Source organism: Argentina silus (genome assembly GCF_951799395.1).
Source record: "Argentina silus genome assembly, chromosome: 6".
NCBI lineage: Eukaryota > Metazoa > Chordata > Actinopteri > Argentiniformes > Argentinidae > Argentina > Argentina silus.
In genome coordinates, this window is record NC_139660.1 from 779440 (window position 1) to 806204 (window position 26765).

General features: G+C 46.3%; 2 protein-coding genes across 2 annotated transcripts; one reads left to right on the top strand and one right to left on the bottom strand.

Annotated features, from left to right (window-relative positions):
* Positions 1 to 1126: 1126 nt before the first annotated feature.
* LOC310805702 (eosinophil peroxidase-like) lies at positions 1127 to 8207 on the bottom strand (the record flags this gene model as incomplete). The annotated part of the gene is made up of 14 exons (XM_083671502.1): positions 1127 to 1243; positions 1369 to 1391; positions 2144 to 2358; positions 2580 to 2817; positions 3458 to 3628; positions 3724 to 3982; positions 4649 to 4809; positions 5047 to 5410; positions 5620 to 5826; positions 6065 to 6194; positions 6544 to 6676; positions 6837 to 7012; positions 7226 to 7313; positions 8138 to 8207. The coding sequence occupies 14 exons, from the start codon at positions 8205 to 8207 to the stop codon at positions 1127 to 1129; spliced, it is 2352 nt and encodes a 783-aa protein (XP_083527628.1).
* A 1960-nt stretch (positions 8208 to 10167) lies between these two features.
* LOC310805703 (centrosomal protein of 170 kDa-like) lies at positions 10168 to 20305 on the top strand (the record flags this gene model as incomplete). The annotated part of the gene is made up of 8 exons (XM_083671503.1): positions 10168 to 10189; positions 12184 to 12433; positions 15160 to 15349; positions 15878 to 16042; positions 16520 to 16608; positions 16769 to 16862; positions 17203 to 17254; positions 17401 to 20305. 8 exons carry the CDS (start codon positions 10168 to 10170, stop codon positions 17667 to 17669), a joined length of 1131 nt encoding a protein of 376 aa, XP_083527629.1. The 3' UTR covers positions 17670 to 20305.
* Between the last annotated feature and the right edge of the window lie 6460 nt (positions 20306 to 26765).

Below are 26765 nucleotides of genomic sequence, written 5' to 3' on the forward strand. Positions count from 1 at the left end.
GCTGAACTTTTTCTTAGCGCTGAGCAGAGTTGAACATTTTTAAACTTTAAAAAAGCTGCACCCATCAGTCACTGTTAGACTATGGCTTGAAGGAGGGGCGGGACAAACACACCTCACAAGATGGCGGCTACTTCAGTTGAAATTGAGGACATCTTCCACAATTTCTGAAATAAATACACACTCTTTGTATGACAGACTTTCTAAATGTATTTTATGCCCTCCTACTAGCAAGCTACTCTGTTACTAGCATAGCAATGCCTACCTAGTTGGTGTTAGCATATCGCTGCTAGCGTACGGAGCACCCAGACACAGCCCTGTGCTCAGCATTTAACCAAGAACAGCTCACTGTGGACACTCCTAGCTCTCCACTTCGCTCCCTATTATGACATCACCTCGAAACTCCTAAACAATAGTTTAGTCAATTTGGACAATCAGCGTAACTTCCTAATCTGTATGGCAAGACCAATCATTCACCCAAGTTTCATCAAAATTGTCCCAGTGGTGTCAGAGAAAAAGCTTGTGATGTACATTTTTGCTGGCTTTGCTCTGTCCTTGGCACGTGCTTAAGCAATCACGTAGAAGCAATTGTGAGTCTGATTCTGTACGCACTCAGGACATGACTGCTGAGCTAGCTAGAGCAAAAGCCCCAACAACTTTAACCATGTTTTTAAAGCTATACAGTTTCGTTTTACAATTACACTTTGTAACCAATGGCATAAAACAAGCACGGACTAACAGGCATTTGGAAGTGGCATTCTTTAATAATCAACAACTACATAATTCACTTAAAAGTGGATGCACCAATTCCAGATTGCCCCTTTTTAAAAAGGGGCAATCTGTAATTCAAAGAAAGCCAGGTCAATGCCACTTGAACAGCTGAGGGACGGGGCTGTAGACATGCAAGGTCAGACAGCGATGGATGTGAAGCGTCCATGAGATCAAGATGACTAAACACACTCCAACGACGCAGTAAACGTGGTAAAACTGAGTTCTGATGAGGTAAGACAGTTGAACAAAGCCCATGAGGCATTTATAAGTTATAACCAAGAATAAATGGCTATACATAATTCATTTAAAAGTCCCAAAAATTATGCAGACAGACACAGATTGCCCCTTTAAGCACATTTTATTTTCCTTTCCTCTTTGTTTTGGGAGTGGGGGAAGCTGAAGTCACCCAGCCAGGCAGGAAGCAGAGCGCTGCTGAGTGGCATTGCTGCTGGGACCTGGTGGGTAGCACAGAGCCCTTCCACCCAGAAAAAAAACAACAGATATTTAAGCTTGATTTGACTACCATGGTATTGGTCAAAATGACTTCATAACTGAATGTGTACGCAATTTCACAGGCAGGCAAGTCATAAAAATACTGACCTTGTCATCATAGCAGCGTTCACCTGTAAGATCAGAAACCACATGTGTTATTAGAAGCACATACATACTACACAAGTTATTATTATGTAATCATTTTATTTGTCATCTCAGATTTAAAATCTCTTTTGTAAGAGAGACTTGTTAAGTGCAAAGGCATAGTTCATGCAAGGGCTTCATACAAGACTGAGAATATGGTAGAGAAAGATCCAACCACACAAGTCAATCATTTCAGGATGAAGTTAGCCAGCCAACTCAAACACACATGAAGCTCCAGCTAGATTCTATTTGACTAAGAAAGTCACACTTGAATAGGTGAGTTGGGGAGCAAGTTAATCACTTCAAGTCTATACAGACATAAATAAAGTACTGATTCACTCCTGTACTCCCTCACTCTTCAGTAATCATGCACACAGTGTCGGTGTCTTCATAGGCCTCATCTACACTAAAATCAGACTTGTTATCCTGGTATGATCAGATCCGTGTCCACACCTGGTATTACAAAATCTCAGTCCAAATGTTTTCAGCTGCATGCGCCTTCTGTGGCCAGACTGGGACTAGAAATACAATCCACTGCGTTTGTCCCGTGTAAATAAAGGTGAAATGAAGATGAGAGTGCGAGGTGGTCAGCTGAAGCAGGGCCAACAACGGAACACAACCTCCACACACGGACACCTCTACAGTTATATGCAATCATCTTATTTGCATTGCAAAAGTCATACGCAACAAGACATAAGCAACAAGTGTAGACCGGGCCATGGAGACAGAGGCCACTCACCAGAAATTGAACAGCCTCTGTCCCTCCAGACTGAGAGGTCTACACGCGGGACACTGGAGCAGGGGATGAGCCTACTACTGCCAGGCTTGACACTGAAGGGGTCAGCGGGAACGCTGGTGATGCCAGTGTTGTCACAGATGATCCGGTTCAGGGAGGCAGTGCTCAGGGCTGCCATCTGTCTGGGGGTGAAGACTCCTGGGCTCTCATACCACAGCCTGGGGAGGAGCAAAGTGAAAGAGATTCACATACAGTACAGACATGCACTCAAAATAGACACCAGGGAAGGCAGACATCAGAGGACTGGCTCATTGTAAGGTGTGGAAGGAACACTGGATTACCATTCCTCGTTCCATTCACTACAATGAACCAGTCCTCCGATTTCTACCTCCACCAGCCTCCCTTCACTGACACACAGCACCCCCAAACACACGCGCACCTGTCTCCCTCACGGATCCTCTGGAACTGGGTGGCGATGATACAAGCGAAGAGAGGCCCCACGCGCCCCCCCCGTACAAAGGGCTCAGCCACGCCCCCTAGCCACACATCAATGTTGGCCGGCGTGCCGTAGAGCTGCAGCAGTCTGTGGGCCAGGCTTGGGTTGTTCAGAACCTGCGCCAGCTCAACGTGGTTCCTAGGTGCAGGGAGCCCACAGAACTTGCGCCATGCATTGTAGGCTAGGGTGAAGAGGGAAGGAAAAGACCGGCTCAGTGAGGTGAACTGAAAAGCGCTGGTGAAGTAAACGTCACCGGAGACACCGAAACCACATCCGTGTTGCAGCGCTGCACGCCTGTTCTGAGCTATATTAGTGACTGGCCACTCTTGTCCTAGCACACTTGTCCCAGTTATGACATCACATTTAAAGTCACATTCAACAATCTAGCTAAAATGGCCGCCTGTGGAACATTCAACAATCTAGCTAAAATGGCCGCCTGTGGAACATTCCATACAAGCTTGCCATGTTCGTCCCCAGATAGCTTCATCGTGGCGACCTGATCATTCCGATACAAACGTTCCAATTGTTCATGCCACAGAAAACAACCAATGTTTACGTATGGTTGACCATGTGAATTAAGTTGCGTGATAGTCAGGCAGTATGAGGCATTAACTTCGAGTGATTAAGGTTAGGGTAAGTTGTCAGGGAAGGCATTAGCAAATATGAGCATAAGCAACAAGAATTAACACAAAAGAAAATGTTAAGTAGAGTCCTAAGCGCAATTTGAACCAGCGACGTTCAGGTTGGTGACTCCTTAGGGTAGTAATAATAATGATAGATGTTCTTAGACCCATCCTAGGGGATACAGGAGAGCGGTGTACCAGGAATGCCATGGTCACGGCCACGCTGCATATTGAGGGAGCCCAGGTCCAACGCCAGATCCTCCACAAACGCATAGAGTTTGTCTCTCAGAGCCTCCACCAATATGCTGTCCTGAGTGTTCAGCTTGGCTGGTCGGCGCAGCAGACCCCTGAGCAGAGAGTCAATACCACCTAGAAGAGGAGAGGAAACAGAACAGGATTACCTGATGAAAATGTTTCCCACTTGGCAGATACTTCACCAGGCATCCCAACGCCCCAGCACTCACCCTCAAATACGACTCTCCAGGGGGTGGAGAAACCCTTAAAGAGGGGGATGCTTGAAAACTGTCTGTTTTCCCTGAAGTAGCCATCCAGGCGGAACAGGGTGGGCTGGATGGTCGGGTGGGCGAAGCGGAATGCCGCCGTAGCAAACATATTGGCGATGCTGGGGTTGACATTCTCATCATAGCCAGGGTAAGGTCCTAGCAGGCGCTTCATTGCTTCGTCACCCACAATGACTGGTAGATAGTCACGGAACACAAACAGCTGGGTTGGAGAGGGGGAGTGAGAGTGGGCTGTGGGTGTGTACTGTACATCATTAGCCGCTTTTTTGTAAGGTTATTTTTTGGTGTGGTAGTCTCAGTTCAGTTTTTATTGGACATGGTGTAGGCAGACAGAAAGTAAGGAGGAGAAGGTATGTCAGCAGGGAATGGGCCAGATGCCAACCCAGGCATGTGTGCACACTGTAGGCTGTGGTGCTGCTTGGCCCATGCCCTGCTAGACGCCCACGGTCCACATCATTAGCCGCTTTGACAGTGGTGCCAGGGTGTACCAAGGCTTACTAGTGGCCGGCTAGTGCTAACAGCCCAGTGAACAAGCCTGTTTGAATGTCAACAGCTTATGGCAATTTCATTTGTAAAAGCACTATTCAGGTCAGTTCGATTGTGTAGTTACAGCGAGCTAACTTTGATTATTCTTGCCACCCACCAAGTTCGCTAGCAAGGTAGAGAAGGCAAAAAGCCTGAGGTTTCAAGTGTACTGTATAGGGCAGGAGTGACTGGAAAAGCAGTTGGCCTTGGCATGCACAACCTAAGCCCCACTGTGGAATGCCGGATACTGATGAAGGGGATCAATGAGAGTCAATGTAGATTAACTGGGGGACTGATGAGAAATCAGCAGGGAGGAGAGCATGAGGATGTGTGCGTGTGTTACCTGGCTGTAGGCGCCCATGATCTTGCGGGCCTGCTGGTAGAGAGTCTCACCGTCCCAGTGGGGGTTCAGACGGCGCAGAGCACGAGCCAGGCGGTTGTGCTCCCGCAAAAAGAACGTGTGAATAGTGGTAAGGGCTACATTCTCATTCGAGCGGGTATCACCTGGGGACAGATGTCGAGGGCACACATTTAGATCAACCCATTCAGACTGCATTTGGTCAACTGCTGAAGATGGGGGGGGGGGGGGGGGATGGGGGGGTGACCAGCCTGGCTTTTGGTAAAGCCAGGCTGGTCACTTACAACCATAAACATCATTGACATTTGCTATTGGGTGTGCTGTCAGTTGTTACCTAGTCACACATGGTGTCCTAATCATGCAGTACCCATGTTGAAGCTAACCTGCTATGAAGCAGGGCACCTCCGGGGCGTCGGTGTCGCCGGTGATCTCCTGGCGTGTGGCACAGGTGTTCACCTCCATAGTGCTGAAGGGCAGCAGCTCACGCCCGCTGTCTGTGAAGTTGGCGTTGACGCGCAGCAGGCCCCCGTCGTCGTCGAGGTTCCGGAGGTCTTTCGCCAGGCCCTCCTCAGAGCCGTAGACCTGGCCCATGTCCAGGAAGGCCGTCAGAGCGTTGATCTGCTCCCTCTTTTCGGCCACACCACCAAACAGGAAGGCGGTGGTTCCGGTACCGCAGACGGGCGCCGACCTGAAGACCGGAAGGCAGCTGTCTGGCCCAGTGGGCAGCCGGGGGTCCCCGCGAGGAATCTGGTTATGGGGCAAATAAGAGGGGAGTTAGAGGGTGCCCCAGGGTTCTCCCCAGGTTTTTGGAACAGTGCAGTGATGGATTGCATTATGAAAACCCCCAGGGAGAACATCCCTGGACTGAGAATGTGCTTGGTGTATACAGAAGGGAAGTGTGGTTGACAGGATGGGATGTTGGGGTGCAAGGAGAGGAGTTGGGGTGCGGGACTGACCTGGATGGGGAAGCAGGGATCGGAGCGCTCGCAGCTCTCGTCACAGTCCAGACCGCTGCTGAAGGAGCGGATGCTGGGGGAGAAGGGCGTGAAGGTCAGGTCGTGGTCGATCCACTGGCCAAAGATGGTCAAGAAGTGGGAGAACTCTGGATCGCTGACCACATCCGCGTCTGTCGTTTTCAGGATACGATTAGAGACTTCCCTGACCTGGATACAGAGGAGGGGGGAGTGTATAATCATGGTATTTATCAAAACGTACATGCCTTATGGCGACAGGATTGCAGTCATTCCAACCATGTTTAACGCTCTTCTCCTCACTATTTCATCCCCATTGTGCCTGGTTCCAGTTCCACAAGTAGTTTGAACTGGTAAGAAACCAACTGTATTTTTCAAGCATCATTACTTGTCTCAGTTTATGTGAACTGGCTGGTTTTGTTCACTATACCAGCGGGAGCAAGAAGTTGTTGAAGGTCTTGGTTCTGTCAAAGCCCCTCGGTACAGAGACCCCATCGTCATACTCCGCTCTCAGCCAGCGAGTGAAGGGCGTGTTGGATGCTCCAAGAAAAGGGTCCTTCCTGGAAACAAGCATGAATTTTTATTTTATTATCGTTCCTTTTTGTGTGGGCCCATAATACACTTGGCACTCTAGGTGAATTCTTTGGCAGTTGGTGGGTTAAGCAACTCCACTTGAGAAACTTAGGCCGCCTGCAGCCGACACCATGCCATGGCCTGCCTTCAGGAACAGCACTGGACCTCCTTACGTTCCACCCAGCAGTCACTCTGCTCAAGGGACCCAAGACGGCTGCATTGTATGCAGCCAAACCTGCAGATGTCAATCAGCATACCGGCTTTGCTCCGACTACCACGGCATGCAGCATATGATGAGGAGATAAAGCCTGACGTCGTTATTCTAGTTGCCCTTACAGGTTGTTGCAGACGCTGGTGGCAGTGCGGAACTTGGCGAGGTTGGGCGTGGTGCGGCAGGACGGAGGCCGGGTTCGAGCCTCACAGCCGCTCACCCGGACGATGACCTCGAGCTCCTCTTCAGTGAGCAGGTCTGAGAAACAAGACAGGAGAATGTGTCCAATAGGAGTGCGTGTGTCTATAGTATGTAGAGGGGAAATATGTAGATGAGATTGAATAAGTGTATGCATGTGTGACTGACGTGTTGTGTGCATGCACACGTACGCCTGCATGTGTGCATGCATGCAACTGACCTGTTGCGTTGATGGAGCGTTTGTGAATGCGGTGGGCTCTCTCATGGATCAGTCTCAGGCTGTTCTCCAGGTAGTCCGCAGCTCGCACGGCACTGCGCGTGTCTCTGACAGGCTGTTTCATGAGCCGCAGGACGTCTGAGGGCTTGGTGGCCTCCCTTCGCACCCTCTCCAAGCTCCTGCAGCACCAGGAAACACAATCAGGTCACGGCTGTTGAACAATCACAAAAAAGCATTTGAGGCACTGTTGTACAAGGTATGAAAGTGTCATTTTCTTTAGGGAAATGAAACAGGTAGCATACAAATGGTAGTGAAATGGTGAAGAGGAGACATGAGGGTCAAAAAGGTGTCATGGCTTTTGTTCTCTTCTGAAAATGTATATGTTCACCCACTTTTCTCTGGAATACTTGTATGCTTCATCTACAAGTTTCTTTGCGTCCTCCACTGCACTTTGAATGAAAGGACTTCCCAAACTTTGCCCTGCAGACCAACATGAGCAAATTGTTAAGATAACATATCCATCTCCTATTGCCAAGTGCCCTAGATGTGGAAAAAGATTATGATATTCATCCTGAGTGAGCTGGATAAACTTGTCTTGGAGAAGGCAAAATGGATTTGGAGCCTGCCACTCAAACCACAGACAAGTTAACTCAGTCATGTGTCTAAAAGAAAAGCAGGAGAAAATGCTTTTTTTTTTTTTTTTTAAACTTAGAGCTGAGGGAAAAATGTAACCACTGAAATTCATGGACAGAGCTTTGGATGCAAGAACTGACCACTCATGAGAAGAAAATGACAGCTTCAAAACATGGTAAAAACTATACCGTGTTTGTTTGCAACTGCATTGTTGACAAACAGTGGCGTAAAACAAGCTTATACTTGAGTTGAACTGAAGTCGTGGGGCATTCATAACAGGGCTGAACATGTCCGTTATTTCCTTAAACAGATTAAGGTTGTCGACAAATTGTGACCGAAGCAATATAATATCAGCCCTAAATTTTGAGAGTTTCCACAACGCTCAATAATCGTTTTGGAGCCTGGTGTTCAGACCATTCTGAAAATGTGACTTCAGTTTTCGGACAAGTAAATAAAAAAAAATAAAAAAAATAAATAAAAAAAAAATCAGTCCCAATTGTCCGAAGGACTAAAACGGTTAACGCCAAGCCCTGTATATACAGTCAATACGACTGCCCCTTGAACCACTCGAAGTAGCCAAGTTCACTGGCGAAAAGCCAATGCAACATTTTACCAGGCAGTGTTTAACCAGGACAGAATGCGCTTGTCTTCACGGGGCAGGTCTCACTCACCTGTAGAGGCTGGCAGGCTGAGGGTCAGGTGCAGCCCCGCGGCCAGGACGAGCGAGAGAAATAGGTTCATCTCTGAAAAACAGAAAGATAATACACACTACTATAGCTGGCAAGTGCACACCAGTGGGGTCACCGTCTCACGTCGATGTGCAATGTTTTCACCTCCATTGGATTGCACTGGATTAATTATACACGTGGTTTTGGCAGCTAATGATTGCAGTGGTTGAGTACAACACACAGCGCACGTTGGCTGAGTGATAATTTGCACAGGTGTGTAGGGAAAGTGGCAAGTAAAATTCTGTTGTGAACGCTCGACCCTGTATTTTATCATTGCATCGGGTATTAAGTTCTAGAAGTAATTCTTTCAGTGGCGTTTCATGTGTCTTTGGTCTTAGCTGTTAAGTTCGGAATCAGGGTCTCCTGATTTGCCCGGGGTGAAACAGATAACTCCTACTATAAATCCGTCAAGGCTCTGCACGTGTCGGTCGGGGCTGTCGAGCCGGTTAACGGACGCTGCGTATCTATTTGAGAGGCGCGGGCCGCGTCGGTCCAGCCAGTGTTTCTGTTCTGACGGGTCATACCGGGACAGCCTCTGCAGCTCGCGGCAGGATATTAGGATCCGGAGTCACAGAGAGCAGACTGAAGAAAGAATTGAACAGGAACAAGAAATACATTTACGTGATCGAATTGAAATTCCTGTAAATACTGCATCTACACAGCACTTTGCTCAGAGCACTGCCTTTTCCAATGCATAATATTTATAACATTAATTGATAAACGAATAGGAATGGCAGCTAAATTCTATACATTTGAATAAAACACGTTTTGCTTACTAGACAAGACTGGATAAAAAGAAAACTGAATCAAGAGTACTTCGTCTTTCAGGAGTCGTATTCAGATCTTACGTTGTACTGCGTTGTTCTCTCTGTGGGTGCTAATTTGAAGAAAAATCAAGGCCTCACGCCCACCTTTGTCTCTGATTTCAGAATTGGCCTCACCCGTGTCCCTTTTCGTTTGCGCAGTATACTTGTGTTTATTACATGATTGCCATTTCCAACTTGACAGAGAAAAAGGTTTATTTTCTCTTTCCTGTCCTGCTGCATTGCTCCTTTTGTGTCAGCTACTTAAGTGTCATATGTCTGTGGGAAAATTAACGCATGAAATCATTCAATTAGATACAAGAGGAAATATATAATGTGAGAGGGACATACAGACACACCTGTTGACCATGGCCTACAACTGACACTTCTCACCTACTGAAAACTGCCACTCACTATTCCCTGTTTTTATGCTGTACATGTCCTATTGCTGCTTGCCTCCTACTGTTTTATAGCCTGTCTTGTTGTTTTATACCCTGTATTTGTATGCTGTTCATGTCTTGTTGTTGCTGTTTTGTCCTTTGTTATTATGTTTCAACATGTTGAATGTCTTTTTGATCTCTAATGTCAACAGTCTGTATGTGAGCGTCCTATTATCTCTCACTTCCCTTTTTCTGTTATTTTCCTCAGATTGAACGCATTTGAAGATTGAAGATGATTCTTTACTGTAATTCCACCTATTGATGTCTATAATCATGTGTCATGTTGAAACTGTAAAGCTTTTCTGTTGCCTTATTGAGGGTGACATGTAAATATTGTACAATGCATATTGATGAATGATTAGAGCCTTGTACCAACACACAGTGGACATAACCGTCCATCATCAGAGTCCATGTGTGCAGATAGTTACCAGGATTCTCCGGACCAGGAGTGATGCAGCACAGCAGTGAAGTGGATAGAAGAACCAACTGTTTATAGAGATGAATGATTGTGGGGTGGGAAGCTGTACTTACAATGTACTTCACCTTCAGAGTCAGAGTGGTCCACTGGTCTGTCTTGTGTACAAGCAGAGCAGTGACTGAAATCCAGTAGTGTTGTTGCTCTCTCTTCCATCCACTAGAGGGGAGCAGAGAACACTACTATCTCAGGATGACCAAACAGCTGTTATACTCCTAATACATTAGTGAAAAGCCTACTGTTTGTGCTGGTGCTATGACGACCGTGGGGTCTACAGGTCAGAGTAAAGGTCAGGTCCTGTCCACTTCTCCTATCCTGGAGAAGAAGGGGAGGTCAGGAGAGGACCTGGGGTAGTGATGGTGGGCTCAGATAACTCCACAATGGAGGGAGGAGAGAGGAGGGCAGGAGGGGACCTGGGGGAGTGATGGGGGAGAAGGAGGGGGGGGTTCAGGTAAGTCCTCTATGGAGGGAGGAGAGAGGAGGGCAGGAGGAGAGAGGAGGGCAGGAGGGGGGGGCGGGGGTCAGGAGGGGACCTGCTCTGCTCTGTCAGGTTGCTGTTATACGGGACTATCGTTCAATCTGACCACGGTAACCATGGATACCTCTGGGCTTGCTGAGTCTCTGTTTCCAACTTCAATGGTTCCAGGCATAAACTGGGGCCTGGAGTTTTTCCTGACCATGTGACCTGGCCACCAAAACCTCCTGGCCCCTTGAAATTATAGCATATGTATTTTTTTGGGGGGCTTTAAAAGAGGAAGATGGAGGGATATTAAAAAGACTGTTAAAAGGGGTGTGTGGATGTAATCGTGTCAGAATCAGAGGAGCGAGTGATTGGCTGACCACACGTGAGACTCAGGCAGCTTCTCGTTCCTATTCTGGCAGTGATAGACTGAACTGAGTTTGTTCTCCACCTTGACAAATATTTATTTATTTATTTATTTTTTGTCTACAAACTCCACAGGGCACTGACTATGGTTACCATAGAGTCATTTCAGCCAATTAGAACACACACTGGGATAATAGCTTTTCAAAATAAGAGACCATCACTGGAATTCTATCCAGAGTTCAGACATTTCTTTACAGTTCAGAGTCTAGATATCAGTCAGTGAATATTTACATCTGGGTCCACTTGCATCTCTCACGGTGTGGTTTACAACAACATTATACTGCTTAACAACACAATATACACAACAACATACCATCATATCACTGCTGCTATGACAACAAGGCAACAAGTAAGGCTTGGTGCTGATGCCATAGGACTGTAATTCCTGGAACTCCATTTCCCAGGGTTCACACATGTACATGTACATGATCATGATCCTTGGTTTCATGACAACTTGATCTCTCCATGTTTGAATGACCAGATTTGAAACCCGGGTCATCTGTTTTAGCCCCCAGAGCTAAAGCCTAGACTCAGGTCCCAGGCCCTGTGATGAGTACATGTAACACAGGGGAGGCTGGTGGAGGTAGAAATCGGAGGAAGAGCTCATTGCAGTGCATGGAACCTAATGTGGAATGGTATCATTCACGTGTGTTTGATACCCTGCCTTATTCCCTTCCATGCATTCCATTCCGTTCCATTTTTGCATTTCACTGTATACTTGTATGCACAGACTAGTGGTCATGGAGACATGCTACATGCTACATGTTAGTGGACCCCACATATGTAACCTCCTACACCCCCAGTGTCTGACTCACTCCCTGGCTGGCTCTCATTGGATAAGGAAGCTGCCTTTGACAATTTAACCAATAATAACATTATAGTATATATTCAATGAACCCTAACTAACTGTGTGTGTGTGTGTATGTGTGTGTGTGTGTGTGTGTGTGTGCGTGCGTGTATGTGTGTGTGTGTGTGTGTGTGTGTGTGTGTGTGTGGTGTATGTGTGTGTGTGTGTGTGTGTGTGTGTATGTGTATACGTGTGTGCATGCGTGTATGTGTGTGTGTGTGGTGTGTGTGTGTGTGTGTGTGTGTGTGTGTGTGTGTGTGTGTGTGTGTGTGTGTGTGTGTGTGTGTGTGTGTGTGTGTGTGTGTGTGGTGTGTGTGTGTGGTGTGTGTGTGTGTGTGTGTGTGTGTGTGTGTGTGTGTGTGTGTGTGTGTGTGTGTGTGTGTGTGTGTGTGTGTGTGTGTGTGTGTGTGTGTGTGTGTGTGTGTGTGTGTGTGTGTGTGGTGTGTGTGTGTGTGTGTGTGTGTGTGTGTGTGTGTGTGTGTGTGTGTGTGTGTGTGTGTGTGTGTGTGTGTGTGTGTGTGTGTGTGTGCCCCAGCAGTCTCTAACAGGTGGCGGCGTCTGCCTCCAGAGTACGGCTCCACCTCTGAGGAGGAGTTTGGCTCCAACAGGAACTCCCCCAAGCACGGCCGCACCCACCTGCGACCACACCCAGTCCTACGGGGCACCCGATTGGCCGGCTCCACACCTAGCCCTGCCGTTGGCCCGGGGGGCGTGGTCATGAAGCATCGAATGAGAGAGCAAGAGGAGTACATCAGAGACTGGACCGCCCACAGTGAGGAGATCGCCAGGTACTCATCTACTCTCACACACACACACACACACACACACACACACACACACACACACACACAGGCACACACGCCGGTATACACACTCATACAGTACACACACACATGCAGACAAACACATGCATTAGACACGCGTTACACACACACACATGCATGCGCACACACACACACACACACACACACACATATTTAACATGCAGTACAGAGAGGATCAGTGCAGTCATGATAGAATGATAGTATTATTATCCTAGTGTGTTCAGGGCCTGTTGAAGTACTGGAGGTTCTGTTTGACTGAAAGCCTTGAAGCAGCTGAGTGCAGCATGATGATCTGGTCTACCTGTGTGCCTGTCTGCCTGTCTGCCTGTCTGCCTGTCTACCTGTCTACCTGTCTACCTGTCTGCCTGTCTGCCTGTCTGCCTGTCTACCTGTCTACCTGTCTGCCTGTCTGCCTGTCTACCTGTCTGCCTGTCTGCCTGTCTACCTGTCTACCTGTCTACCTGTCTGCCTGTCTACCTGTCTACCTGTCTACCTGTCTGCCTGTCGCCTCGCAGCTCAGCCCAGTGACAGGGTTGTTTTCTCTCTTATCTTCCAGAAGTCGTCACTATCGGGCCAGGAAGTACGACTCTTTCTCTCCTAAAATCTTCTGTTAAAACCACCAACCCTAACCCTAACCTTATGACCAAGCCTAACCCTAACCTTATGACCAAGCCTAACCCTAACCTTATGACCAACCCTAACCCTAACCTTATGACCAAGCCTAACCCTAACCTTATGACCAACCCTAACCCTAACCTTATGACCAAGCCTAACCCTAACCTTATGACCAAGCCTAACCCTAACCTTATGACCAAGCCTAACCCTAACCTTATGACCAAGCCTAATCAGTCTGGAATTGGCGCGTCCATGTTTGGACTTTTAAATTGATTCTTGTAGAATAGAACATAAATGTGTCATGAGCTTAGTTCAACTGTCTTACCCCATAAGAACCAAAATATAGACTTGTTTTACTCTATTGTTTCTAAACAATGCAATTGTAAACACACAGCGTATAGCTTCATAACATGGTTAAAACTATAATGTTGACCTTATGGAGGTCAGTCCGTGCCTCCGTAGCTCCGCCTATGAAGTTGAGAGTGGATATATTTCTCCAGCCAACATCCCTCTGTTTACCAAAAGAAGTGGCGGGGAGCCCGCTTTGATGTTGTTTGAATTACGGATTGCACCTTTAAATGATGACCAAAAAGCCTAATTGTTTATGATGATGATCAATTATGATGATGTAGACAAATGTGACTGTAGTGAAAGCCTCCTACAGTAGTGATGTTCATGCCCATGGAAGGTCCTCACTACAGAAGCCAATAGCAGCCTGCAGAGCTTGGTTTCTGAAGCAGTGATACATGAACAGTTCCAGATGATGATCTGAGAAGGGACTTTCACACACACACACACACACATGCACACACACACACACACACACACACACACACACACACACACACACACACACACACACACACATACACACACACACACACACACACACACACACACACACACACACACACACACACAGTGGTCATGAGACACTGTAGAACATTGGCCACTCCAGACAGAGAGTTGCTGTGTTCTTCTCTAAGGAGGAGGGACGGCTGGATCATCAGTTAGTGTCTCCCCCTTCCTCCCCCCTCCTCCCCTCTATCTCCCCCTTCCTCCCCTCTGTCTCCCCCTCCTCCCCTCTGTCTCCCCCTTCCTCCCCTCTGTCTCCCCCCTCCTCCCCTCTGTCTCCCCCTCCTCCCCTCTGTCTCCCCCCTCCTCCCCTCTGTCTCCCCCTCCTCCCCTCTGTCTCCCCCCTCCTCCCCTCTGTCTCCCCCTTCATCCCCTGCCTCTCTTCTACTTGACCTGGTCTTCACAGGAAAACTGAAGAGACAGCAGAGAAGGAGAGAGAGAGAGAGAGAGAGAGAGAGAGAGTGAGAGAGAGAGAGAGAGAGAGAGAGAGTGAGAGAGTGAGAGAGAGAGAGAGAGAGAGAGAGATGTATCATGCTTTCGTTCTAGGAGAGACAGTACTAGGAAGTCTTTAAACAAGGTATTTGTTGTTCTATCATTTTCATCTTTCAATTAAAGGAACTACAAGTAATCACATGCAGTTATTATCATAAGCACTCGTTATAACTATCACGTGCCTCTGTCACTGAGTCCATACTTGGCCTATGTGACACATCAAAATACCGCCATCTAGTGGCATAGATATGGAATGGTTCATTGTGTCGTGTGTGTGCTAGGTGTACGCTCTCTCCAATAATATGTAACCACATTTCTTAGATAACTAACCTTTAACCTTATTGTTTCTCTAATTCTGATGTCTGAACAGGTTCTGTCCCTGAGTTCTAGAACTGTGAGTGATATTATAACAGGTTCTGTCCCTGAGTTCTAGAACTGTGAGTGATATTATAACAGGTTCTGTCCCTGAGTTCTAGAACCCCGTCTGATATTATTTACCTTGCTAAAAACCCAGCTGTTCAGGCAGGCTTTTAATGTATGTTATGTATGTTCTGTGACTGTCCTCCTATATTTTTGTTGACATTTAGAGTGCTTTGAGTCCATGAGAAAGCACTATACAAATTGAATGTAGTATTATTGTTGTTGTTATTATTATTATTAGAACAGATTGTGTCCCTCAGTTCTCGAACCCGTCTGATATGTCATAGGTTATTTCCCTGTGTGCGTAGGATCAGCCAAGACCTGGCCAAGGACCTGGCCATCCTGGCGAGGGAGATCCACGACGTGGCCGGAGAGATCGACTCGGTCAGCTCCTCCGGCACGGCGCCCAGCACCACGGTTAGCACAGCCGCCACCACGCCCGGCTCCGCCATCGACACCCGGGAAGAGGTAGGCCGCACGCAGGAGGGCATGCTCAAGGTGCTTCACTTTACCTTATTCTCTCTCTCCTTCTGTTCTTCCTTCCTCCTCCATTGCTTCTGCTAGCACTCAGCGGCCTTGGCTTAGCCCTTTGCCTTGGCTTAGCCCTTTGCCTTGGTTTAGCCCTTTGCCTTGGCTTAGCCCTTTGCCTTGGCTTAGCCCTTTGCCTTGGCTTAGCCCTTTGCCTTGGCTTAGCCCTTTGCCTTGTAGGCTAACAGCTGTTACACAACCAGATGTTATTATTATCAATATGCTCATGATGCTAACAGGCTTTCATGACCAGTGACCATTCCTTCATCTTCTGCTAATGTTAACCTTTACTGAACTCTTGTCATGGATTTGATAGATATTCTTTGAGATTGTCCAACTCATAACTATAAACTTTAAATATACAGTGTATATATACAGGTAACAAACCTAAAGGGTATTGTATGATAATGTTCCATTGATGGTTTTGAACAATCAGTTATAAGCAGTCATATAATAATCTCTCTCTCTCCCTTCTCTCCCCCTCCCCTGGTGATGTAGCTGGTGGACCGTGTGTTTGATGAGAGTCTGAACTTCAGGAAGATCCCTCCCCTGGTCCAGACCAAGGCTCCTGAGATCAACGGTCGCCCTGTGGAGCTCCGCCCCCGCGCCCCCGACAGCCTGGACCCCCACGCCCTCCGCAGACGCACCTGGAACAGAGACGAGGTGAGAGAGAGAGAGGATCGGAGGGAGAGATGAGGAAATGTAGGGGGGGAGGGAGAGGGGAGGGGAGAGGGAAGTAGGGGAGGGAGGGGTGGAATGAGAGCTTGCTACCTTGTCTCCCTCCTTTAGGCGTATTGGAAGTACAATTAGGGTTAGAGTTGGGGTTGGGGTTAGAGTTAGAGTTGGGGTTGGGGTTAGAGTTAGGGTTGGGGTTAGAGTTAGGGTTGCTACTGGTTTTAATGACATACAAGTCCTACAGAAATACAATCATAGATGGATTAGTCCAGTCAGGATTCTGATTCACGTGTTTGATATTGTATCTATTTGTTTTGTCTGTCTGTCTGTCTGGCTGCCTGTTTGTCTGTCTGTCTGTCTGTCTGTCTGTCTGTCTGTCTGTCTGCCTGTCTGTCTGTCTGTCTGTCTGTCTGCCTGCCTGTCTGTCTGCCTGTCTGTCTGTCTGCCTGTCTGTCTGTCTTACAGGCTGTGTTGGACAGTCTGCTGCTCACCTCCGTCTCTCAGCTGTCTGGCAAAATCAGACAGTCTGTCGACAAAACAGCCGGCAAAATCAGGTAACAAATCAAGCTCTGAAAGGAAATAAATGAAATGATTGATGTCAAGGTAATTCCTCAGTGAGATTTATACATCTATACAGTATTTGTATATGTTGCACTATTCCTGTACAAAGACAACATGTGATGGACTCTCCTCTGTCTGATTTGCTGTTTTCAGAATCTTGTTCAAAGACAAGGACAGGAACTGGGACGAGATTGAGAGCAAACTGAGGTCTGAGAGCGACATACCGCTCCTCAAAACGTCCAACTCTCTCTCTCTTCTATCCCTCTCTCTTCTCTCTCCTCCCCCTCTCTCTCCCTCTCCCTCTCTCTCTCTCCCTCCCCCTCCCCCAGAGTGGCATACAGAGTGTGTTACTGCTAAGATGTGGCCAATGAGGTTGTATGTTACTGCTAAGATGCCGTCTTGGCCAGGTCTTCCTCATTGATCTGAAGGGACTTCCTGCTTAAACAAAGGTTCAATAAATAAGTGTTTAATATTCTGCAGCCATAACCATTACAATTAAAATTCATTGTTTACTCTCATCTATCTCCCTGCCTTCCTCCCCCTCCCTCCTCCCCCCCCCCCCCCCCCCCCCCCTCCCACCTTTACAGGAGATCTCCTCTATTCTGCTGGAGCTGAAGAGAGTAGAGAAGCAGCTACAAGGTAAGACACACACACACACACACACACACACACACACCATACACACACACACACACACACACACACACACCATACACACACACACACACCATACACACACACACACCAGCTCCTCTGTCTAATCCTCCCCCACCCACCCCCTACAGTGATCAACGTGATGGTGGACCCTGACGGTACTCTGGATGCCCTGAGCAGCCTGGGTCTGACCAGCCCCACCACCCCCACCCCCACCCCCGCCCCCACAAAGCCCAGGACCGGCCCCGGCTCCCAGGGACTCCCCCAGCCGCAGGACGCCCTCCCAGGGCCAGGGCCAGGGCCAGCCAGGGGACACACCGCCTCCCCAGCCCCCTCTGGCCTCCACCTCACCACCCGCGTCCACCCCAGTGGAGAAGAGAGTGCCATTGGCCAGAAGTAACAGGATAACCCCCTTATACTTCCTTTCTGCAGACTGGCACCAGACTGACACTGTGGTCTCGACTACTTCCTGTCTGTAGACTGGTACCAGACTGTGGTCTAGACTGCTTCCTGTCTGTAGACTTACCCTGTGGCGCAGACTGCTTTCTGAGTGCCTCCCCATCTCTCTTCTTCTACACCCTCTCAATCAGCATCTGCTCAACAGTCAGCTGTACTGGTGGGGCAACTGAGTAGCCTGTCCCCTCAGCGCCAACACTGACCTCCTCCAGAGAGTCCTCCTTCACCACTGACCTCCTCCAGAGAGTCCTCCTTCACCACTGACCTCCTCCAGAGAGTCCTCCTTCACCACTGACCTCCTCCAGAGAGTCCTCCTTCACCACTGACCTCCTCCAGAGAGTCCTCCTTCTGAACGCTTGTCTGCGTCGTCAACGTGAATCTCACTAATCTAGTTTAGTCGCCGGTTCTTCAGGATTCACTGGCGTTTCAGGAAACTTAATGTTCTTTTAGTCGAGTAATTCAAAATGTAATTTACCAAAGCTAACAGTAGCCTAGCGTTGTTTTTCTATTGGGAGGTCAGGTTTCGCCAGGTGAACTGGTGTGTCGCAGGGCAAACTTACAGTCCGACCTTTGACATATGTTTTAAATGGTAACTTATCTGTATTGCTGTTAATCTGTTTTCTATATCCAACACATTTGTCACACAGAGGTGTTGCACACATTTCTCTAAGACGTCGATGGATCAACTTTGTCTAAAATAAAACAGAATTGTTACAGTGGTATGCAATTCTGTCAACTCAATTTTGATATTTTGGAACCGTTTCAAACGATGTTACAGTACAGGGCATACTGTCGGGGAAACTGATCCTGGACCTGACAGACACTTTACCAACGATGTTACAGTACAGGGCATACTGTCGGGGAAACTGATCCTGGACCTGACAGACACTTTACCAACGATGTTACAGTACAGGGCATACTGTCGGGGAAACTGATCCTGGACCTGACAGACACTTTACCAACGATTTTGCTTTGGTATTTTCCTCTTTTGGCCTACAGTACATGTGTGTGGTATCTTTGTAAACTGGAAGTAAACAGATTCTTATTCTAACAGGATCTTTTAATCTTGGGCTGCTGTGACCCAGACTTGAGGACTGCAGCTCTTTATACCCTGACAGTGACATGTTCTTCTCTGCAGTGGGAAACTCTACTTCTATAGTTGATTATTGTTTGTTTACAAGACAGCACCCTTGATGGCCTTGTCTGGAGAGAGCTGCTGCTAGTTCCCATCCCTACGAGGACCCCCTCTGTCTGCTAGTTCCCATCCCTACAAGGACCCCCTCTGCCTGCTAGTTCCCATCACTCCTAGGACCTCTGCCTGCTAGTTCCCATCACTCCTAGGACCGCCTCTGTCTGCTTCCATTTTGTTGATACTTACCATATTAGGACCTGCTTCATCTGTATAATATTTCACCAGACAACATTGTAACCACTGTGTTATTGTAACACGGACTTGAGGATATGAGTGACTTACAGCACAGCAGCATCCATATAAGTATCCTTTGATTGGACTTTGACTGTCGAGCTTGGTGTTCTACACATCCATCAGAGTGATGTGATACTCAAGCTCCTACCTGTAGATATGAACGTCCTGATTGGGTATGGTTGATGCTAAGCGGGATGCTTGGGATGGCTAGATTCTGACATCAACCCATTGAAGTTGAGATTCTAAACTGTTAACGGTTAGGGTTGGGTAAGGACTATGGTTACGGTTAGGGTTAAGGTTAAGGTTAGTGTGAGGCTGTAGGGTCAGGTCGTCCCAAGGATCCCACTTAGCATCTACCAGTTGAGTTTGCTGCTTATATCTAGTTCCTCTGTGGAAAGGTAGCCTCTCCATCCCCTCCCATCCTCTCTATGTAAAGATACAGTACGTGTTGTAGGATAAGATGAGTCCTTAGTCAGTATGTAGACGCTTAGCTAAGCAATAGTGAAGTTCGGTACCAGAAGACATGCTCTCTCTTTCTTCTCCATTTTGTGTACAGATTTTTGATGTCACTAAGTGCCCAGTTTTAACTTGTAGTAATCTGGCATTTTCTAAAAGGTGAGAGACCGTTATGTAGTGGACTGAACCTTTATCGTTTTGCACATCGCGTTGCGATGACTTGTTGTTATTTTCCTGTGAGGATATGAAACGTGTCAAAGACTGTTCAGATGTCAAAGACTGTTCAGATGTCAAAGTGGATGGTGACGGGACACACAAGGACAAAAGCCGCGTCGTCACCAGATATCAGGATTGGATGCCTTGCCTCTGTGTAGCTGTTCTCTTACTAGGCTCTCTTAACCGTAACCTCCATGTTTGTCTGCGTTATGCGTACATACAGAAGACCGTGGCGGAGTGATCAAGTGCTCGGTACCTTTTTTACGTTCTTCTTTTTTTTTCTTTTTTTTTTTTTACACATTTTGTCATCTTATTAGTGTTTCTTTTGTTTTTTTTTATGTTTTTTTTTTAGGTTCGTGTACCACAGTTTTATTTATTTTTTTGTTATCATGTGTTTTATTGTTGCAATGTGTTCATGTACGTTTCTTATTTACAGTACATCTGTTACTTATTTTCAATAAAATGAAAATGTTTGAATCCTTCGACTGAAACCTTTCTTAGCTGGAAACCAAATGTTATTGATGGTTGGTGACACTGATAGAGGTTCAATCCCTGAGCATCTCTCTCTCTCTCTCTCTCTGTCTCTCTCTCTCTCTCTCTCTCTCTCTCTCTCTCTCTCTCTCTGAGAGTTATTGGAGAACCACCAATTCAGTCTCTGATGATAAATAAATAAACTCAAACTAAAACAAAAATACTGTCAAGATTGTATTTAGTTAAAAACACTGCATCCCATGTAGGAGCGGTCACCAGCCCCTCGATCACACCTCTGCTGGGCCTGGTGATAGAAGTCTGCCCTCTAGCGGTGAGAGACTGGCATCAAGCCTTCTCCTGAAGCGTACATTTGATTTGTGTACTGCTTAGACCAATCCTGTGCTCTTAAAGAGGGGAAGTGCACAAGTGCATACTTCAGGAGAAGAGTGGAGAAATGGAACACAGGTTGTTGTTGTTGTTGTTTAAACTGAGTATGTATCAGACTGGACATTTGCGAGATACGGCTGAAAGAAATATGCATGAAATTTCAATGGAAGTCATAACATATTTAATCTAAAGAATGGGAGGAAAGAAAGAAAGAAAGAAAGAAAGAAAGAAAGAAAGAAAGAAAGAAACAGGCTCTCACCTTTATCTGATCAGGTAAGAGTGGCCGGTGAGTGTATAACGGGTATTGAAAATGCCGACATTGGAGGTGGCTGGTTGCATTCATTTTGAGGATCCGTTAGCCCGCCAAATTAGTCAACTCAGTAGCTAGGCTAGATTGCTTTAGGTCAAATTCCGACGATGTATTTACACACTTTCCTCTGATGCCAACCTCCTAGTCCCCATCACCAGGACTAACACCGGACCTGGGGGCACCGGGCTTTCTCCGCTGCAGCCCACATTCTGTAGAACTCTCCCAAACCACATGAAAGAATCCAGCACGATCTCTCCTTCAAACGATCCCTAAAAAATCCAACTTTTTAAACTTCCTTTTAGTCTTTAACTATTTTCATTGTTGTTTTTACTGACTGTGCTTTTGTTTCACTTTTTATTTATCTATTTTCTCTCCATGGAATGTAGTGTGTTTGAGGACTGAGAAAAGCGCTATACAAAATAAATACATTATTATTATTATTATTATAACAATACTGGCGCATTAAATAAGAATGATTTGGCGTGTATGATTTGAGACGCGGTAAGACACGGCGTGTCTGTAGGCCTATGTAACAATGGCTTATGACATTACAGATGACGAGTTTTTCCAGACGTTCAATATTATATCCGTAGATGTCCTATCTCCATTATTCTAGTAGTTGTACTGTATGCAGCCCGTCTTGGCCTTGGTTAAGAAAATAATTGGTACAAAGATTGACTGACAGACAAAGAACAGCATTGCTGGCAAGGTATGTTTTACTCTCCTCATTTCTGATAAATACATTGACAAGCAGATTATATATTACAGCAATGAATCTTTATGAAGTATGCTGTCCGATCAGGGTGTAGGTCACCAGCATCACCAGCAGGGGGAGCAGGTAAATCAGGATTATCACTGCTACCTGGTACCTGAGAGAGAGGAGAGGTTTAGATCAGTCACCTGCTACCTGAGGGGCCAGGGGGTGGTGATTAGGGGCCAGGGGGTGATTAGGGGCCAGAGGGTAATGTCCAGGGGCCAGGGGGTAGTGATTAGGGGCCAGGGGGTAGTGATTAGGGGCTAGGGGGTGATTAGGAGCCAGGGGGTAGTGATTTAGGGCCAGGGGGTGATTAGGGGCAAGGGGGTGATTATGGGCAAGGGGGTAGCGTCCAGGGGCCAGGGGGTGATTAGGGGCCAGGGGGTAATATAATATATATGCCATTTAGCGGACGCTTTTATCCAAAGCGACTTACATTGCAGTGAGTGCATACATTTCAGTATATATGGTCCCAGTGGGAATCAAACCCACAACCTTAGCGTTGTTAGCACCATGCTCCACCAACTGAGCCACAGAGGGCCAGTGATTAGGGGCCAGGGGTAGTGATTAGAGGTGAGGGGGTAGTGATTAGTGTCCTGGGGCCAGAGGGTATTTCGAGGCTAGGGGGTAGGGATTAGGGGTTGATTAAGGATTCAGAGACATGTGTTTGTGTGTGTGTGTGTGTGTGTGTGTTTATGTGTATCTGTAAAGATACACATAATAATGTATGTGTATCTCTTATGTGATCACATTTACCTTTGACTCCAAATGTGACATCTCATATATAATATTGGCATCAAACCCACTCGGTTTTCACTCGCTAGTTAGCATGCCAACGGTTAGCCGAGCTAGCTTAGCTGGCGACCTCTCCATGCCAGCCTCGATCAATCATCCAAATCCATTTAACACGTCTACATGTCGGGGTTATCGACCGTATGGGCCTCGTCTAAACGTCGAGGTGTTTGGTGACATTTCACTAAGCTAAGAGAGTAATAGAAGGTAAAGGGTGGCTGGCTGTCCTCAGTGTCGCCTGAGTCTCAACTGCCAACTAAGGACACAACGGCAGCTCGACCCCCGGCGACCCGCTCGACCCCCGGCGACCCGCTCGACCCCCGGCGACCCCCCCCCCCTCCGCCGCGCCCTCTAGCGGTACATGCCGACATGGTCAACAACGGTCCGACTACTGGTCGAGACTTAGTCGAAGTTTTCCATTTATTGTGCAGCCGTCTGTCAACATATCACCAACACATTTAACAACCATCTTTTTAAACTTGCTTTAAATCTTTAGTCCGTCTTTATTGTTGTTTTTACTGACCGGAAAGCACTGCAGAGGGTGGTGAAAACTGCCCAACGCATCACCGGTTCCTCACTCCCCTCCATCGAGGCTGTCCAGGGCAAACGATGCCTGCGTAAGGCACGCAGCATCGTCAAGGACATCTCTCACCCCAACCATAGACTTTTCACCCCACTCCCCTCCGGGAGGCGCTACAGGTCTCTCCGCACCCGAACCAGTAGGTTCAGAGGCAGCTTCTTCCCTGCGGCTGTCACCCTGCTGAACTCGAACACTACACCTACCTGACAACCTACTACCCCCCCCCCCCCCACCCGGACAATTGCACTATTGCACTATACTCCCCTCCCCTTCTCTTACTCAATACCACTGCTCTTCTGTACATACCTGTCCATACTGTTCATAATGCACATAATGCACATATCCTATATTTTCTTTAATACTACTGTACATACTTGTTTATACTGTTTATACGGCATTCCATATTTATATTTATTCTGCATCTACCTCATGTTACTGTTAATACATATATACTGCTAGACTGCATTACCCATACAGCTCATATGCTGCTACACTGCTCATACTGTAACTATTTATTCTGCTATAATGCTACTGCTACTCACATACTGCTATACTGCACTGCTATATTATACTGCTTATATTACTATATTATACTGCACTACTACTGATCATTTATTGCACTACCTGTAAATACTGTTCATTGCACTTTCTGCTATTTTGCACTTCTGGTTAGACGCTAACTGCATTTCGTTGTCTCTGTACTTGTACTCTGCACAATGACAATAAAGTTGAATCTAATCTAATCTTTTGTTTCACTTTTTATTTATCTATCTATTTTCTCTCCATGGAATGTAGTGTGTTTGAGGACTGAGAAAAGCGCTATACAAAATAAATACATTATTATTATTATTATTATTATTATTATTATTATTATTATTATTATTATAACAATACTGGCGCATTAAATAAGAATGATTTGGCGTGTATGATTTGAGACGCGGTAAGACACGGCGTGTCTGTAGGCCTATGTAACAATGGCTTATGACATCACAGATGACGAGTTTTTCCAGACGTTCAATATTATATCCGTAGATGTCCTATCTCCATTATTCTAGTAGTTGTACTGTAGTTGTGCAGCCCGTCTTGGCCTTGGTTAAGAAAATAATTGGTACAAAGATTGACTGACAGACAAAGACCAGCATTGCTGGCAAGGTATGTTTTACTCTCCTCATTTCTGATAAATACATTGACAAGCAGATTATATATTACAGCAATGAATGCAAAACTGGTTCTGTCTGGGTAGGTTAAAGAGGAGTGAGAGCTAATGGTCTTTGGCGGACTGAAACTTGAGTGACATTTTATGGATATCAATCTACTGTTTTGCATTTGATGTAAAGATGCTTGCTCTTCTAAGACATTTTTACTACAAAAACACATCTCCATTTCTAGACATAATGTGATACTTTTTTATTCAAGGATGACAGGAAAAATGTTCGCGCCAAAGGAGGATCCTTGGACGGCATTTTACATCAATTTTGTACACAGGTACAATGTTTTGGAGAGAATCACTTATTCACTGGCTAATGAAAGGTAAGAAATATAGTATATATAGGTTACCGTATTATGAAAGGTAAGGGATGAACCACACACAGAAATATAGTATATATAGGTTACCGTATTATGAAAAGATCAGCCATCTCCAATGGAAATGCAATTTAGTCTAATGCTAGATTTAGAATTTATAATTTTAGAAGGAAGATGAGAGAATGTATCCATGATTGACCTGAATGTATCCATGACCGCTGTGCCTGTCGCTGTGTTGCTACTCTGTAGAGCTTCTTTATTTGTTTTACTTGTGTAAAGTATACTTCTATTGTCTGGTGCTAAGATAATAGTCTCTCAGGAATAACAAAGATTATTCACCCTAAAGAAAAAGGGAGCAGCAACATCGAGTGGACCTTGCAGTAGAGGCACGTGTGACACGTTTTATTGAGGGGCTGGACGATGTTTTGAAAGAAAGAAAAAAGCGTTTTCCCTTTTTAGAGGTGAGAGAAAATTACAATAAACTACAGTTCTACTATTATTACATCAATATTACCACTGTTGATGGTCCTCATCTATATATAAAGTGTTCTAAGGGCCTGATCGTTATACCTAACTCGTTCTCAGAGTTGGTTAACTCTTGAGGTTCCTCGGGTCTCCACCGAATTGGGTTTTAGTTGTGGTGCACCTCACTGCTGGAACAATCTGCAGAGAACGTTTCAGTTTAAGGTTTTGAGGGCGGTTTAAAGTTTTGATTGAGGACTTCTTTGTTGAAAAATGTGTTTGTTTTTCTTGATTGTGTTTTAGAATGTTGTAATGTTGTATGTATGGTTGTAAACTAAGACCTTAATCTCAAAGGGACTCCCTGCTGAAATAAAGGTTAAATAAAATTAGAGACTTATTGGAAGTTTTATGATAAAAATGGACGTTCAATCCAATGGTGTGTTATTGTCTGTAAGGACAGTGTGCTGCTAGTTGTCTTCATGAGCCATTCACATGTTCATATGTTCACATGTTCAAAAAAGAGTGAGGAAGACAGTGACACCGAAATGGAGAGGGAGCCAAAGAAAAAGCACATGGAAAAGAGTGACAGATGGACATGTGAAAAGTTGGAAAGGCAGAGAGTCAGCGACAAAGACATTGTGAAGCTGCAACAAGGCGTAAAAAGGCTTCAAGATCAGGCAAGGGCAGCGGAGAGAGAGGAGGATAAAAGCCAGAGGAAGATTGACACTCTTGAAGATCTGGTGAGGTCAATGATACGACAAAGAGTGGAGAAGAATATTCACCATGAGGTGACGATGACGATCCATGGAGGAGAGGAGAAACAGATGGAAAAGGAAAAGGAAGAAAGACAGAGAGAATCCGGCAGAGGGAAGGAGACTGAGAGACAGAGAGAATCCGACAGAGGGAAGGAGACTGAGAGACAGAGAGAATCCGACAGAGGGAAGGAGACTGAGAGACAGAACGTACTACAGGCAGAAGTTGAGATGGAGAGTAAGCAGGAGGAGGTAGAGAGACAGAGCGTACTACAGGCAGACGTTGAGATGGAGCGTAAGCAGGAGGAGGTAGAGCAAAAGACGGACGCAAAACAAATGATGGACAAACAGAAAAGAGAGCTGCCTACTGGAGGACAAACACCTGTTGCAGAAAAGATGGGCTGGATGATGGACTTGTTTTCAGGTGATGAAAAGAAAGTTAAGAATTATGTGGAAAAACAGAACCAAAAGAAAAGAGAGAGGGTGACCCAGGCTAACCCAACCCATGCAGAGACAGAGAATCAGATGGAGGAGGAAAAAGAAGGAAGACAGACAGAGTCTGAGAGACAAGAAGTTGAGATTGAGAGAAAGTGGAAGGAGCAGAAGATAAAAGTGGGACGAAAGGATATCATCAATGAAGGGAGAGGAGAGATGAATGTGGACCATAAACCACAGTTGTGTAGTAATGGACAGAAACATCCAGAAGAAAAGAAGGGGTGGATAGATATCTTGTCTGCAGAGGATGACGAGAAGAGACAGAAAGAGGTGGAAAAACGCAATGAGAGAATAAGACAGAGACAGAAACTGACAGTAAGGGACATTATCCAGATGCAGGATGGAGAGAAACCATTACACCAACAGATGGAGAGTCCGAAAGAGGAGGGACAAAGAGAGACACATAGAAGGACCG